The sequence below is a fragment of the Hippichthys cyanospilos genome, chromosome 7, assembly GCF_059441005.1.
Source record: "Hippichthys cyanospilos isolate Australia breed blue-spotted pipefish chromosome 7, RoL_Hcya_1.0, whole genome shotgun sequence".
In the NCBI taxonomy this organism is placed as follows: Eukaryota; Metazoa; Chordata; class Actinopteri; order Syngnathiformes; family Syngnathidae; genus Hippichthys; species Hippichthys cyanospilos.
In genome coordinates this window covers 853,350-870,273 of record NC_142375.1, presented here as the reverse complement: position 1 = coordinate 870,273, position 16,924 = coordinate 853,350, and the positions used below count along the sequence as shown (strand labels likewise).

General features: G+C 39.8%; 1 protein-coding gene across 1 annotated transcript in view; it reads right to left on the bottom strand.

Annotated features, from left to right (window-relative positions):
* Window positions 1–402: 402 nt before the first annotated feature.
* Window positions 403–16,924, bottom strand: part of galnt7 (UDP-N-acetyl-alpha-D-galactosamine: polypeptide N-acetylgalactosaminyltransferase 7) — a 158,314-nt gene continuing 141,792 nt past the window's right edge. The window contains exon 16 of the mRNA XM_088419823.1: window positions 403–642. Coding sequence (XP_088275949.1) covers window positions 597–642 — 46 coding nt within the window. The 3' untranslated portion in view covers window positions 403–596. The remainder of the gene's footprint in view (window positions 643–16,924) is intronic.

Sequence of the window (16,924 nt, the reverse complement as noted above, 5' to 3'; positions counted from 1 at the left end):
TTGTACACAGTCACTGGAAATAGAGCACCAAATATGGCAAATGCGAACCCGCTGCATTTGCTTTGTCAATCAATTTGTCTTTGTCAGGAATGCTCCAAGGCATGCCAATCGCATCAAAAATAGACGGAAGTTTGTCTGGTGATTGGGACTGGTGGTTTGTCAGTGTTGCATTTGGACCAATGGGTGGAGTTCTCAACACTGAAACAAACGTAGCGTTTATCGCTGTTCCTGTGATGTCCGTCTGGAGCTGGAGGTTGCCCATGACGCTGGTGGGCAAACGTTGCCTGTCTGAGGTAGGCGTTGTTGGTCGTCCGGACACAAGGGCGCCGCCCAGCATCAAGCAGCATGCTGCTCGGAGGAGTGCTGGCGGACAGGCCATTCTCCTGAGAGGGGTGTGTTTACCTCAAAAACCCTTTCTTCCACTGTGGTCTGTCGTTGGTGTGGGTGGCGTCACTAGGCCCGTCAACAGGGGGTCAAAGGATCTTGCACTGCGATTGGTGGATCCACCCGTCGCGTCCTTCAACTTTCACCGCAGTTGGTGTCGCTGCGATCATCTGGAACGGGCCATCCCAGCGTTCACTATCTCAACGAGGTCGTCAGCACCTTGAGGAACACCTGGTCTCCGATCTGGACCTGGGTTTTCTGTGGGATAGAACACACTGGCCAGTCATTGTGCTTATGCATCTCCCTTGTGCCTAACAGTCTTTTCATGTGAACTGGAAAAGAACATCCACTAGGTGGCTGGTCATGGGTTAAGTCTGCTAGTCCGTATGGTCCTCCATATACTACAGGGTGACCCAAAAAGATGCATACCCATATTTTATTCGATAAAAAATCAATTTTTTAACGAATGTCTTTTATGTTGCAGGACGTGAAAGGTGAACCTATGTATGATCCTTTTCAGCTATAGTTGCCCCAAAAATGTCTTGGACAAATCAGCAGAAGATATTCTCCTGGAGATCTATTTTGCGACAAAATCATACCAGAGTGTACAGATTCAGTTTCGAAAACGTTTCCATTGTCGCAACTTTCCACCAAAATCAACGATTGTTAATTGGGTTACGAAGTTCAGAGAGCATGGGACTGTAGTGAACTTATGTTCTAAAGCCACAGGGGGAATTTATTCAGGCAGGAAAAAGAGTGCAAGGACAGAAGAAAACATTGCTGCAGTGAGGGACTCAGTAGGACGCAGCCCTAGGAAATCAGTGCGAAGACGCAGCCAAGAACTCGAAATGACAAGGGAGTCACTGCGGCGTGTTCTTACGTCTTATCTGCACCTATACCCATACAAGATCCAAATAAAGCAAAAACTAACTGATGCTGACAAGGAAAAGCGAGTAACAATGTGTGAATGGTTCTGTAATGTGCTTAAAAATGACGAAAACTTTCTTGAGAACGTCTGGTTCTCAGATGAAGACCATTTTTTGCTTTCCGGGCACATCAATAGCAAAAACAATGTTTTTTGGGGTTCGGAGGTTCCAGACAAAGTGCTTCAGAGGCCGCTTCATTCCGTTAAATGTACTGCCTGGGTGGCCATGAGCAAGCACGGGATCATCGGGCCTTTTTGGTTCGAAGATGATGACAGCCGATCTCAGACAGTCAACAAGGAGAGCTACATGGCTGTTCTGAACAAGTACTGGGTGTCGCTGGAACGCCGGAGAAGGGTTGTGAGAGCTTCACAATGGTTTCAGCAAGACGGGGCCACACCTCATACAGCCAAAGAAACCATTGCTTGGTTGAGGCAGAGGTTCGAATAGAAACTCATAAGCAGAAGATGCGATGTGGAATGGGCCCCGCACTCACCAGATCTTAACCCCCCAGATTTTTATCTGTGGGGTTTCCTCAAAGACAATGTATACAAGGGAAATCCACAAACAATTGAGGAACTGAAAACTGCCATCACAGCAAAAATAAGAGCCATCCCGAAAGAGGAGTGTGTAAAAGTGATTGACAACTTTGTCAGATGAGTACAGGTTTGCTTGCAACGGAATGGTGGACATTTGGAACACACTTGGGAAAGCCATAAATTGACTAAAAATTGACAGAAATAGCTGAAACTCTGGTGAATGGTCTTCCATAAACTGAATGATGTGTGGTTGTAATTTGAAATAAATAGCTTTTTAATCAAAGTCACAATTGAAATTTTCATGGGTAAGCATCTTTTTGGGTCACCCTGTATTTCAAATGGTGATAAAGTTTTTCCTTCAGCGGAACAATTCTCATTTCTGTGGCCACAATAAGAATGCAATCTGGTCGCTGTCTCTTTATCACTTGCATTGTTTTTATGCGTATGGCCTTGACTGTCCCATTTGTTCTTTCAACAAGCCCTCCTGATATTCAACAGTTCTCTAACTTTTGTAACAGCTTTTTTTCACAAAATGTAATCAATTGTCACTTCTAATTACTCTCAGACTGCCAAATGTCAGTATGATTCGATAACACAATGTTTTGACCACTGTTTTTACATCACAATGCGCTGTTGGGAATAATTCAACCCACTTTAAGAATGCATCTAATATGACGAAAAAATATTGCTTTCCTAATGCCTTATTTGATTCAATGTCATCCATATATATCATATGAAATGCTTCGGGTGGTTCTGAAAATTTGCCTCTATGTGGTCTCAAATAAACTTGCACATTATTGCAAAAACAGATATCACAACATTTACAAAAAACACAAACATTTTGAGCATAAAAAGTGAACCCATATGCAACTGATCATACATATTCCCCCCTGTTGACACATGGCAAAGCTCATGTGTCAACTTTGCTGCTCATTCAAATCAAAATTTTAGTAACCATGGTTTTCTAACCGCCAATCTACTTTTTTCTTCAACATCTTGTTATGCTCCTTTATTTAGCCATTTTTGCTGCTACAGTTTAGGAGCTGATGTTTTCCTTGATATCAAGATGGTCTGTGTGTCTTGTTCATCATGTAGTGTGTCAACGCGGTTGTCTTGTGCTTTGGCAACTGTGGGCACACCTATGACTGTTTCTTTGGCTGCTTTGTGTGCCTAATAGGTTTCCTGCTGTAATTTGGTCATTTCTTTTCTTGTTGTGGTTTTGAAGCTGCAGTTAGCCCAAAGTTGATAAAACACATGCCATACTCGCTGTCTGCCCATATTGTAACATCTTTGCTTTCAAAAATTTCACACGCTTTGATTAGCGCGGCCAATTCATCTGCTTGCAATGAACATGTCGATTTTAATGTTCCTCAAAACAAAACATATTACATATCCCACCCTTTTGCGGCCGTCTTCCCCTTTGCTAGCTGAACCGTCAAAAAAAAAACAACTTCTCCAGTCGGGAGAGGGGTGTCATTCAGGTCAGGTCTTGGTTTGGTGGAAATTTGGGCGTGGCTTCCACAGTCGTGTGGGGTGCCGACTACAGGTGTGGGCAAAGGTGTCGCTGGGTTTGATGCTCCACATCTAACAATTATAATGTGTCCCTGTGATACAAGTAACGCGGTGCAATATAAATGTCATGCAGGCGATAAGAGTGTCATTTTGTGGGGGGGGGTTCCAGCAACAAAACAAATACATAGGGAACCCTCAACGTGAGGGGGTGAAACAACACAACCTCCACTGAAGCCTCCACAGCCAATGCTGCGGCCAGCACCACCTGAACGCCTTCAGGGGTTGGCCCAGCAACTGCATCCAATTCCTAATAAATTTAATAATAAATAAAAAAATAATAAAATAATAAAAATAATAAATAAATAAATATATATAATATAAATATATAAAATAAATAATAAAAAAAATAATAAAATTTGACCTCTTAAAAATTTCAAACCTCTAGGTGAAACTGGCCGTTACCCAGGAGAAGTGTTCGACCCTAGGTGGCGCTAAAAATAAATTTTTTACATTTTATGTATGAAAACACCAAAATACCTAATTTTACAGCAGGCCCGATGAGTGTGCGATTTTTGGTGACTTTTCGTGCATGTTTATGCCCTCAAAAATGCGATTCATTAGGGAGAATAATAATAATAATAATAACTAGAGCTGCAAGCAGCTATAAAGGGCCCTCGCAGACCTGTGCACGTTGGGGTATGAACAGGTCGGGGTATGAACAAGGACTATGAACGATGAAAAATTAGTTGTAGATGACTTCAGTGCAAGACTCTTATCAAATCTGTAAAATTTAGAGGTGGGATAATGTGGGTTGAGTTACTGCAGCTTTTATTGTTACATTTGTGTGACTTTACACTGTCGTATAGGCCACGCCCATTATCGAGACATCTTACTATTTGGTGGAGGGCATTAGGCGTGGTCAATGGCTTTTCAGACATTTTATAAGGGATATAACTTTAAGGGGCTCAGCATAGTACATAAAAACGTTAAGGAATTGCTATTTTTTTGCTGCCACTAGGTGGCGCTCGAACTATGATTAAAAAATAGGATTAGGTGTGTTTCACATTGGAAACCCATCCCATATACGAAGTTTCGCAAATATCAGATCATCTAGGTCCAATTACAGCAACTTTTACCGTTTTGGCGAGAAATCAGACTTTGAGTTGGCAGGCAACAGGCAACGCCTTTTATTGAAAAGTCATATAAGTTGAGAACCTTCATTTTCCACTATGTCATAGCTTTTCTGACCATTTTTTAGTTCATGTAGTCAAACAGACATTGCACAGTACATGAGAGTGTAAAAAATTAGATTTTTGTTCGCCACTAGGTGGCGCTGTAAATGATTTGGAAGTTTATCACATAGCTGTATTAGGGCATGACTTTTAAACTCCCTGCAAGAGTTTCACATGATTTAAAGCTAGTTAATAAGGTTTTTGTTCTTCTTGGCGAAGAATATATTCAAAACAATTTGAAGATCCGCCCACATCTTACAAGTCATGGGATCTTCACAATTTTTGGCAGATTTGTGCCGCTATATCTGCTAATAATCCATGCCAACGTAGAAGTTAATCGGGTGAACCGTTTAAGAGAAAAAAGCACTAGATTTAGACCTGCTAATGTCTAAGAATGGGGCAAAATTGCACATAAAAAAAAATCATAACAATTATTCTGTACATCCTAGCACAAAACTCCTATTGACTTTTTTGTAGGTCTTACAATCCTACATATGCCTAAAAACTTTTAAAGCTGTAGGTCAAACCAAACAGGAATGACTCCAATCTTTCGACTAATGACATTTTTTGCAGCCACTAGGTGGCGCTAGCTTTAAACTGGAATATATGTTTGTCGATGTCTTCAGGAATAGATTTTCATCCAATGTGTGAAATTGTGAGAAGATCAGATCATCTGGGTCAAATTACAGCAGCTTTTACTGGTCTGTTAAAGCTTCGGAATGTAAATGGACGTAAAGGCCATGCCCATTATCGAAATTTCGTAAAATTTGGTGGAGGTCAGCAGGGCTGTCTAGAGGCTTGTCAGACATAATTTCAGTGATGTTACTTCAAAGGGCTCAGCTAAACACATAAAAATGTTTCAAAAATGCTATATTTTTGGCTGCCACTAGGTGGCGCTCGTACTATGACAAAAAATACGTTGATAGGTGTATTCCGCATGTGAAACCCATCAAATATATGAAGTTTAGAACCAATGAAGTTTAGTCCAAACACAGCAACTTTGTTCGTTTTTGCGAGACATCAGACTGACATTTTTGTTTGCCACTAGGTGGCCTTATAAGCAATTCAAGATCTTTTTAAACACGTGTGTTAAAGGCTTAAGTCTCCATGTGTCTGTGAAGTTTCAGATTTTTCCAAGCTTGTAAAGTTGAGTTATAAAGGTTTGTTTCACATGTGGCAAAGTAAACATCAAAGGCATAATATGAAGCCCCGCCCCCAACATATTTGATGGCGGATCATCACAAAAATTTGAACAATTGTGCCTCACAGTCAGATAAAACATCACAGCAAATTTGAAGTCGATCGGGTCAAGCGTTTGGGAGAAAAAAGGAGCAGTTCGGGACCTGCAAATGAGCAAAAACGGGCCAAAGGTGCACATTCAAAAATTCATAACTCTCTTTCTGTACATCTGAGCATATGGCTCGCGCTGACTTTTTTGTAGGGCTCGAGGTCCTACATAAGGCTACAAATTTTTGGAGCTCTAGGTCAAACGGGCCGGGAGTGAGAGGCTATTTTCCACTCATAAGGCCATTCTGGGGCCAATTACAGCCACTTTTTTCGTTTTGGCGAGTCATCTGACTTTGAGGTGGCGTGCAGACTACGCCCATTATCGAAAAGTCGTAAAATTTTAAAACCTTAATATTCCATGTCTTATTGATATTCTGACTAATTTTCATTTGTTTTACTCAAACAGACTGAGCACAATACATGAAAGTGTAAAAAATGACATTGTAATCAACCACTAGGCGGCGCTAGTAGCTATTTAAAAAGACTTTTTTTAAAGGTGTTAAAGACATAATTTTCCATGTGTCTATGAAGTTTTAGATTTTTTTAAGCTAGTACATCAAAGTTATTAAGGTTTTTGTCCCTCTTGGCGAAGGAAAAATTGAACACATAATTTGAAGCCACGCCCCTATCATATATGTCAGCGGATCTGCACCAAATTTTGCCCACTTGTGCCCCATGTGTGAATATGGACCACAGCAAATTTGAAGGCGATTGAGTAAAGCGTTTAGGAGAAACAAGGAGCAGTTTGGGACCTGCAAACGTGCAAAAATGGGCCAAAAATGCACATTCAAAAATTCATAACTCTTTTTCTGTACATCTGAGCACATGGCTCGCGCTGACTTTTTTGTAGGTCTCTAGGTCCTACATATGCCTAAAAATTTTCGTAGCTCTAGGTAAAACGGGCCGGGACCAGGTGCACTTTTTTGACCTTAGGTGGCGCTGCAGAGCCATTTTTTTTTGCATTTTTTTGGGAAACACAAAAATATCCAGTTTTTCACCGGGCCCGACAAATGTGCAAATTTTGGTGACTTTTCGTGCATGTTTAGGCCCTCAAAAATGGAAAAGCGCTGCACAGTAAATAATAATAATAATAAGAACTAGGAACTAGTGCAGGACTCTTACCAAATATGTAAAATTTAGACAAGGCGGGACAATGTGGGTGGAGTTACTGCAGCTTTTATTGTTCCAATATTGTAACTTTCAATTCCATATAGGCCACACCCACTGTCGAAACATCGTACTGATTTGTGGAGGGCATAAGGCATGGCCACTGGCTTTTCAGAAAACATTTAAGGGATATCACTTCAAGGGGCTCAGCAGAGTACATAAAAACATTAAGGATTTGCTATATTTTTTGCTGCCACTAGGTGGCGCTCGTACTATGATAAAAAATAGGCTTGTAGGTGTGTTTCACATTGGACTCCCATCCCATATATGAAGTTTTGCAAACATCAGATCATCTAGGTCCAATTACAGCAACTTTTACCGTTTTGGGGAGACATCAGACTTTGAGTTTGCATAGAGGCCACGCCCTTTAATGAAAAGTCATATAAGTTGAGAACCTTAATGTTCCAATGTGTCATAGCTTTTCTGACCATTTTTGAGTTCATTTAGTCAAACAGGCATTTCAGAGTACATAAAAGTATAAAAAATGAGATTTTTGTCCGCCACTGGGTGGCGCTGTAAATGATTTGAAAGTTTATCACATAGCTGTATTATTGCATGACTTTTAAAGGCCCAGGAAAGTTTCAGATGGTTTGAAGCTGTCATAGCTGAGTTAATAATATTTTTGTCACTCTTGGCGAAGGAAATATTAAACATAATTTGAAGCTCCGCCCCAATTTTGTATGTCAAGAGATCTTCACGATATTTGGACTATGTGTGCCCCTCAGTTGGATAATGATTCATGCCAAAGTTGAAGGTAATGGGGTGAATTGTTTAAGAGAAAAAGGCACTAGTTTGAGACCAGCTAATGTCTAAGAATGGGACAAAACTGCACGTTAAAAAAAATCATAACAATTTTTCTGTACATCCTAGCACATCACTTCTATTGACTTTTTTGTAGGTCTTGCAGTCCTTCATTTGCCTACAAAGTTTCATAGCTGTAGGTCAAACCAAACAGGATTGACTGTAATCTTTCGACTAATGACATTTTTTGCAGCCACTAGGTGGCGCTAGCTTTAAACTGGAATATATTTTTGTCGATATGTTCAGGAGAATATTTTCATCCAATGTGTGAAATTGTGAGAAGATCAGATCATCTGGGTCAAATTACAGCAACTTTTACTGGACAGATAAAGCTTCGGATTGAAAATGGTCGTAGAGGCCACGCCCATTATCGAAACTTCGTAAAATTTGGTGGAGGTCAGCAAGGCTGTCTAGAAGCTTTGCAGACTTAATTTCAGCGATATTACTTCAAAGGGCTCAGCTAAACACTTAAAAACGTTTAAAAAATGCTATATTTTTGGCTGCCACTAGGTGGCGCTCGCACTATAACAAAAAATACGTTGATAGGTGTATTCGGCATTGGAAACCCATCAAATATATGAAGTTTAGAAACGATAAGACCATCTGGGACCAAACACAGCAACTTTGTTCGTTTTGGCGAGACATCAGACTGACATTTTTGTTTGCCACTAGATGGCCTTATAAGCAATTGAAGATTTTTTTTATTACTTGTGTTAAGGGCTTGAGTCTCCATGTGTCTGTGAAGTTTCAGATTTTTCTAAGCTTGTAAAGCTGAGTTATAAAGGTTTGTTTCACATGTGGCAAAGTAATCATCAAAGGCATAATATAAAGCCCCGCCCCCAACATATTTGATGGCGGATCATCACAAAAATTTGAACAATTGTGCCTGACAGTCAGATAAAACATCACAGCAAATTGGAAGTCGATCGGGTCAAGCGTTTGGGAGAAAAAAGGAGCAGTTCGGGACCTGCAAATGAGCAAAAACGGGCTAAAGGTGCACATTCAAAAATTCATAACTCTCTTTCTGTACATCTGAGCACATGGCTCGCGCTGACTTTTTTGTAGGGCTCGAGGTCCTACATAAGGCTACAAATTTTTGGAGCTCTAGGTCAAACGGGCCGGGAGTGAGAGGCTATTTTCCACTCATAAGGCCATTTTGGGGCCAATTACAGCCACTTTTTTCGTTTTGGCGAGTCATCTGACTTTGAGGTGGCGTGCAGACTACGCCCATTATCGAAAAGTCGTAAAATTTTAAAACCTTAATATTCCATGTCTTAATGATATTCTGACCAATTTTCATTTGTTTTACTCAAACAGACTGAGCACAATACATGAAAGTGTAAAAAATGACATTTTAATCAACCACTAGGCGGCGCTAGTAGGTATTTAAAAAAACTTTTTTTAAAGGTGTTAAAGACATAAGTTTCCATGTGTCTATGAAGTTTTAGATTTTTTTAAGCTAGTACATCAAAGTTATTAAGGTTTTTGTCACTCTTGGCGAAGGAAAAATTGAACACATAATTTGAAGCCACGCCCCTATCATATATGTCAGCGGATCTGCACCAAATTTTGCCCACTTGTGCCCCTATGTGTGAATATGGACCACAGCAAATTTGAAGGCGATTGAGTAAAGCGTTTGGGAGAAACAAGGAGCAGTTTGGGACCTGCAAACGTGCAAAAATGGGCCAAAAATGCACATTCAAAAATTCATAACTCTTTTTCTGTACATCTGAGCACATGGCTCGCGCTGACTTTTTTGTAGGTCTCTAGGTCCTACATATGGCTAAAAATTTTCGTAGCTCTAGGTCAAACGGGCCGGGACCAGGTGCACTTTTTCGACCTTAGGTGGCGCTGCAGAGCCATTTTTTTTGCATTGTTTTGGGAAACACAAAAATATCCAATTTTTCACCGGGCCCGACAAATGTGCAAATTTTGGTGACTTTTCGTGCATGTTTAGGCCCTCAAAAATGGAAAAGCGCTGCACAGTAAATAATAATAATAATAATAATAATAATAATAACTAGAGCTGCAAGCAGCTATAAAGGGCCCTCGCAGACCTGTGCACGTTGGGGTATGAACAGGTCGGGGTATGAACAAGGACTATGAATGATGAAAAATTTGTTGTAGATCACTTCAGTGCAGGACTATTACCAAATATGTAAAATTTAGACAAGGTGGGACAATGTGTGTGGAGTTACTGCAGCTTTTATTGTTCCAATTTTGTGACTTTCAATGCCATATAGGCCACACCCACTGTCGAAACATTGTACTGTTTTGTGGGGGGCATAAGGCATGGCCACTGGCTTTTCAGAAAACATTTAAGGGATATCACTTCAAGGGGCTCAGCAGAGGACATAAAAACATTAAGGATTTGCTATATTTTTTGCTGCCACTAGGTGGCGCTCGTACTGTGATAAAAAATAGGCTTGTAGGTGTGTTTCACATTGGACTCCCATCCCATATATGAAGTTTTGCAAACATCAGATCATCTAGGTCCAATTACAGCAACTTTTACCGTTTTGGGGAGACATCAGACTTTGAGTTTGCATAGAGGCCACGCCCTTTAATGAAAAGTCATAAAAGTTGAGAACCTTAATGTTCCAATGTGTCATAGCTTTTCTGACCATTTTTTAGTTCATGTAGTCAAACAGACATTGCACAGTACATGAGAGTGTAAAAAATTAGATTTTTGTCCGCCACTAGGTGGCGCTGTAAATGATTTAGATGTTTATCACATAGCTGTATTAGGGCATGACTTTTAAACTCCCTGCAAGTGTTTCACTTGATTTGAAGCTGAAACAGCTGAGTTATTAAGGTTTTTGTCACTCTTGGCGAAGGAAATATTCAAAACAATTTGAAGCTCCGCCCACATCTTACAAGTCATGGGATCTTCACAATTTTTGGGAGATTTGTGCCGCTATATCTGCTAATAGTCCATGCCAACGTAGAAGTTATTCGGGTGAACCGTTTAAGAGAAAAAGGCACTAGATTTAGACCGGTTAATGTCGAAGAATGGGGCAAAATTGCACATAAAAAAAATCATAAAAATTATTCTGTACATCTTAGCACATCACTCCTATTGATTTTTTTTGTAGGTCTTACAATCCTACATATGCCTAAAAAGTTTTATAGTGTTAGGTCAAACCAAACAGGAATGACTCCAATCTTTCGACTAATGACATTTTTTGCAGCCACTAGGTGGCACTAGCTTTAAACTGGAATATATGTTTGTCGATGTCTTCAGGAATAGATTTTCATCCAATGTGTGAAATTGTGAGAAGATTAGATCATCTGGGTCAAATTACAGCAGCTTTTACTGGTCCGTTAAATTTTAGGAATGAAAATGGACGTAAAGGCCACGCCCATTATCGAAACTTCGAAAATTTGGTGGAGGTCAGCAAGGCTGTCTAGAGGCTTGTCAGACTTAATTGCAGCGATATTACTTCAAAGGGCTCAGCTAAACACGTAAAAATGTTTCAAAAATGCTATTTTTTTGGCTGCCTCTAGGTGGCGCTCGCACTATAGCAAAAAATACGTTGATAGGTGTATTCCGCATTGGAAATCCATCAAATATGTAATGTTTAGAAACGATAAGACCATCTGGGACCAAACACAGCAACTTTGTTCGTTTTGGCGAGACATCAGACAGACATTTTTGTTAGCCACTAGATGGCCTTATAAGCAATTGAAGATTTTTTTAAACACTTGTGTTAAGGGCTTAAGTCTTCATGTGTATGTGAAGTTTCAGATTTTTCTAAGCTTGTAAAGCTGAGTTATAAAGGTTTGTTTCACATGTGGCAAAGTAATCATCAAAGGCATAATATGAAGCCCCGCCCCCAACATATTTGATGGCGGATCGTCACAAAAATTTGAACAATTGTGCCTCACAGTCAGATAAAACATCACAGGAAAATTGAAGTCGATCGGGTCAAGCGTTTGGGAGAAAAAAGGAGCAGTTCGGGACCTGCAAATGAGCAAAAACGGGCCAAAAGTGCACATTCAAAAATTCATAACTCTCTTTCTGTACATCTGAGCATATGGCTCGCGCTGACTTTTTTGTAGGGCTCGAGGTCCTACATAAGGCTACAAATTTTTGTAGCTTTAGGTCAAACGGGCCGGGAGTGAGAGGCTATTTTCCACTCATAAGGCCATTTTGGGGCCAATTACAGCCACTTTTTTCGTTTTGGCGAGTCATCTGACTTTGAGGTGGCGTGCAGACTACGCCCATTATCGAAAAGTCGTAAAATTTTAAAACCTTAATATTCCATGTCTTATTGATATTCTGACCAGTTTTCATTTGTTTTACTCAAACAGACTGAGCACAATACATGAAAGTGTAAAAAATGACATTTTAATCAACCACTAGGCGGCGCTAGTAGGTATTTAAAAAAACTTTTTTCAAAGGTGTTAAAAACATAAGTTTCCATGTGTCTATGAAGTTTTAGATTTTTTTAAGCTAGTACATCAAAGTTATTAAGGTTTATGTCACTCTTGGCGAAGGAAAAATTGAACACATAATTTGAAGCCACGCCCCTATCATATATGTCAGCGGATCTGCACCAAATTTTGCCCACTTGTGCCCCTATGTGTGAATATGGACCACAGCAAATTTGAAGGCGATTGAGTAAAGCGTTTAGGAGAAACAAAGAGCAGTTTGGGACCTGCAAACGTGCAAAAATGGGCCAAAAATGCACATTCAAAAAATCATAACTCTTTTTCTGTACATCTGAGCACATGGCTCGCGCTGACTTTTTTGTAGGTCTCTAGGTCCTACATATGCCTAAAAATTTTCGTAGCTCTAGGTCAAACGGGCCGGGACCAGGTGCACTTTTTCAACCTTAGGTGGCGCTGCAGAGCCATTTTTTTTGCATTGTTTTGGGAAACACAAAATTATCCAATTTTTCACCGGGCCCGACAAATGTGCAAATTTTGGTGACTTTTCGTGCATGTTTAGGCCCTCAAAATTGGAAAAGCGCTGCACAGTAAATAATAATAATAACTAGAGCTGCAAGCAGCTATAAAGGGCCCTCGCAGACCTGTGCACGTTGGGGTATGAACAGGTCGGGGTATGAACAAGGACTATGAACAATGAAATAGTAGTTGTAGATGACTTCAGTGCAGGACTCTTACCAAATATGTAAAATTTAGACAAGGTGGGACAATGTGGGTGGAGTTACTGCAGCTTTTATTGTTCCAATTTTGTGACTTTCAATGCCATATAGGCCACACCCACTGTCGAAACATCGTACTGATTTGTGGAGGGCATAAGGCATGGCCACTGGCTTTTCAGAAAACATTTAAGGGATATCACTTCAAGGGGCTCAGCAGAGTACATAAAAACATTAAGGATTTACTATAATTTTTGCTGCCACTAGGTGGCGCTCGTACTATGATAAAAAATAGGCTTGTAGGTGTGTTTCACATTGGACTCCCATCCTATATATGAAGTTTTGCAAACATCAGATCATCTAGGTCCAATTACAGCAACTTTCACCGTTTTGGGGAGACATCAGACTTTGAGTTTGCATAGAGGCCACGCGCTTTAATGAAAAGTCATAAAAGTTGAGAACCTTAATGTTCCAATGTGTCATAGCTTTTCTGACCATTTTTTAGTTCATTTAGTCAAACAGGCATTTCACAGTACATAAAAGTATAAAAAATGAGATTTTTGTCCGCCACTGGGTGGCGCTGTAAATGATTTGAAAGTTTATCACATAGCTGTATTATTGCATGACTTTTAAAGTCCCAGGAAAGTTTCAGATGGTTTGAAGCTGTCATAGCTGAGTTATTAACATTTTTGTCACTCTTGGCGAAGGAAGTATTAAACATAATTTGAAGCTCCGCCCCCATCTTTTCTGTCAAGAGATCTTCACGATATTTGGACTATGTGTGCCCCTCAGTTGGATAATGATTCATGCCAAAGTTGAAGGTAATGGGGTGAATCGTTTAAGAGAAAAAGGCACTAGTTTGAGACCAGCTAATGTCTAAGAATGGGACAAAACTGCACATTAAAAAAATTCTTAACAATTTTTCTGTACATCCTAGCACATCACTTCTATTGACTTTTTTGTAGGTCTTGCAGTTCTTCATTTGCCTACAAAGTTTCATAGCTGTAGGTCAAACCAAACAGGATTGACTGTAATCTTTCGACTAATGACATTTTTTGCAGCCACTAGGTGGCGCTAGCTTTAAACTGGAATATATTTTTGTCGATATGTTCAGGAGAATATTTTCATCCAATGCGTGAAATTGTGAGAAGATCAGATCATCTGGGTCAAATTAGAGCAACTTTTACTGGACAGATAAAGCTTCGGAATGAAAATGGTCGTAGAGGCCACGCCCATTATCGAAACTTCGTAAAATTTGGTGGAGGTCAGCAGGGCTGTCTAGAGGCTTTTCAGACCTAATTTCAGCGATATTACATCAAAGGGCTCAGCTAAACACATAAAAACATTTAAAAAATGCTCTATTTTTGGCTGCCACTAGGTGGCGCTCGCACTATAACAAAAAATACGTTGTTAGGTGTATTCCGCATTGGAAACCCATCAAATATATGAAGTTTAGAAAAGATAAGACCATCTGGGACCAAACACAGCAACTTTGTTCGTTTTGGCGAGACATCAGACTGACATTTTTGTTTGCCACTAGATGGCCTTATAAGCAATTGAATATTTTTTTAAACACTTGTGTTAAGGGCTTGAGTCTCCATGTGTCTGTGAAGTTTCAGATTTTTCTAAGCTTGTAAAGCTGAGTTATAAAGGTTTGTTTCACATGTGGCAAAGTAATCATCAAAGGCATAATATAAAGCCCCGCCCCCAACATATTTGATGGCGGATCGTCACAAAAATTTGAACAATTGTGCCTGACAGTCAGATAAAACATCACAGCAAATTTGAAGTCGATCGGGTCAAGCGTTTGGGAGAAAAAAGGAGCAGTTCAGGACCTGCAAATGAGCAAAAACGGGCTAAAGGTGCACATTCAAAAATTCATAACTCTCTTTCTGTACATCTGAGCATAGGGCTCGCGCTGACTTTTTTGTAGGGCTCGAGGTCCTACATAAGGCTACAAATTTTTGGAGCTCTAGGTCAAACGGGCCGGGAGTGAGAGGCTATTTTCCACTCATAAGGCCATTTTGGGGCCAATTACAGCCACATTTTTCGTTTTGGCGAGTCATCTGACTTTGAGGTGGCGTGCAGACTATGCCCATTATCGAAAAGTCGTAAAATTTTAAAACCTTAATATTCCATGTCTTAATGATATTCTGACCAATTTTCATTTGTTTTACTCAAACAGACTGAGCACAATACATGAAAGTGTAAAATATGACATTTTAATCAACCACTAGGCGGCGCTAGTAGGTATTTAAAAAAACTTTTTTTAAAGGTGTTAAAGACATACGTTTCCATGTGTCTATGAAGTTTTAGATTTTTTTAAGCTAGTACATCAAAGTTATTAAGGTTTTTGTCACTCTTGGCGAAGTAAAAATTGAACACATAATTTGAAGCCACGCCCCTATCATATATGTCAGCGGATCTGCACCAAATTTTGCCCACTTGTGCCCCTATGTGTGAATATGGACCACAGCAAATTTGAAGGCGATTGAGTAAAGCGTTTGGGAGAAACAAGGAGCAGTTTGGGACCTGCAAACGTGCAAAAATGGGCCAAAAATGCACATTCAAAAATTCATAACTCTTTTTCTGTACATCTGAGCACATGGCTCGCGATGACTTTTTTGTAGGTCTCTAGGTCCTACATATGCCTAAAAATTTTCGTAGCTCTAGGTCAAACGGGCTGGGACCAGGTGCACTTTTTCGACCTTAGGTGGCGCTGCAGAGCCATTTTTTTTGCATTGTTTTGGGAAACACAAAAATATCCAATTTTTCACCGGGCCCGACAAATGTGCAAATTTTGGTGACTTTTCGTGCATGTTTAGGCCCTCAAAAATGGAAAAGCGCTGCACAGTAAATAATAATAATAATAATAATAATAATAATAACTAGAGCTGCAAGCAGCTATAAAGGGCCCTCGCAGACCTGTGCACGTTGGGATATGAACAGGTCGGGGTATGAACAAGGACTATGAATGATGAAAAAGTAGTTGATGACTTCAGTGCAGGACTATTACCAAATATGTAAAATTTAAACAAGGTGGGACAATGTGGGTGGAGTTACTGCAGCTTTTATTGTTCCAATTTTGTGACTTTCAATGCCATATAGGCCACACCCACTGTCGAAACATCGTACTGATTTGTGGAGGGCATAAGGCATGGCCACTTGCTTTTCAGAAAACATTTAAGGGATATCACTTCAAGGGGCTCAGCAGAGTACATAAAAACATTTAGGATTTGCTATATTTTTTGCTGCCACTAAGTGGCGCTCGTACTATGATAAAAAATAGGCTTGTAGGTGTGTTTCACAATGGACTCCCATCCCATATATGAAGTTTTAAAAATATCAGATCGTCTAGGTCCAATTACAGCAACTTTTACCGTTTTCGCGAGACATCGGATTTTGAGTTGGCATAGAGGCCACGCCCTTTAATGAAAAGTCATAAAAGTTGAGAACCTTAATGTTCCAATGTGTCATAGCTTTTCTGACCATTTTTGAGTTCAATTAGTCAAACAGGCATTTCACAGTACATAAAAGTATAAAAAATGAGATTTTTGTCCGCCACTGGGTGGCGCTGTGAATGATTAGAAAGTTTATCACATAGCTGTATTATTGCATGACTTTTAAAAGTCCCAGGAAAGTTTCAGATGGTATGAAGCTGTCATAGCTGAGTTATTAAGATTTTTGTCACTCTTAGCGAAGTAAATATTAAACATAATTTGAAGCTCCGCCCCCATCTTTTATGTCAAGAGATCTTGACGATATTTGGACTCTGTGTGCTCCTCAGTTGGATAATGATTCATGCCAAAGTTGAAGGTAATGGGGTGAATCGTTTAAGAGAAAAAGGCACTAGTTTGAGACCAGCTAATGTCTAAGAATGGGACAAAACTGCACATTAAAAAAAATCATAACAATTGTTCTGTACATCCTAGCACATCTTTTCTATTAACTTTTTTTTAGGTCTTACAGTC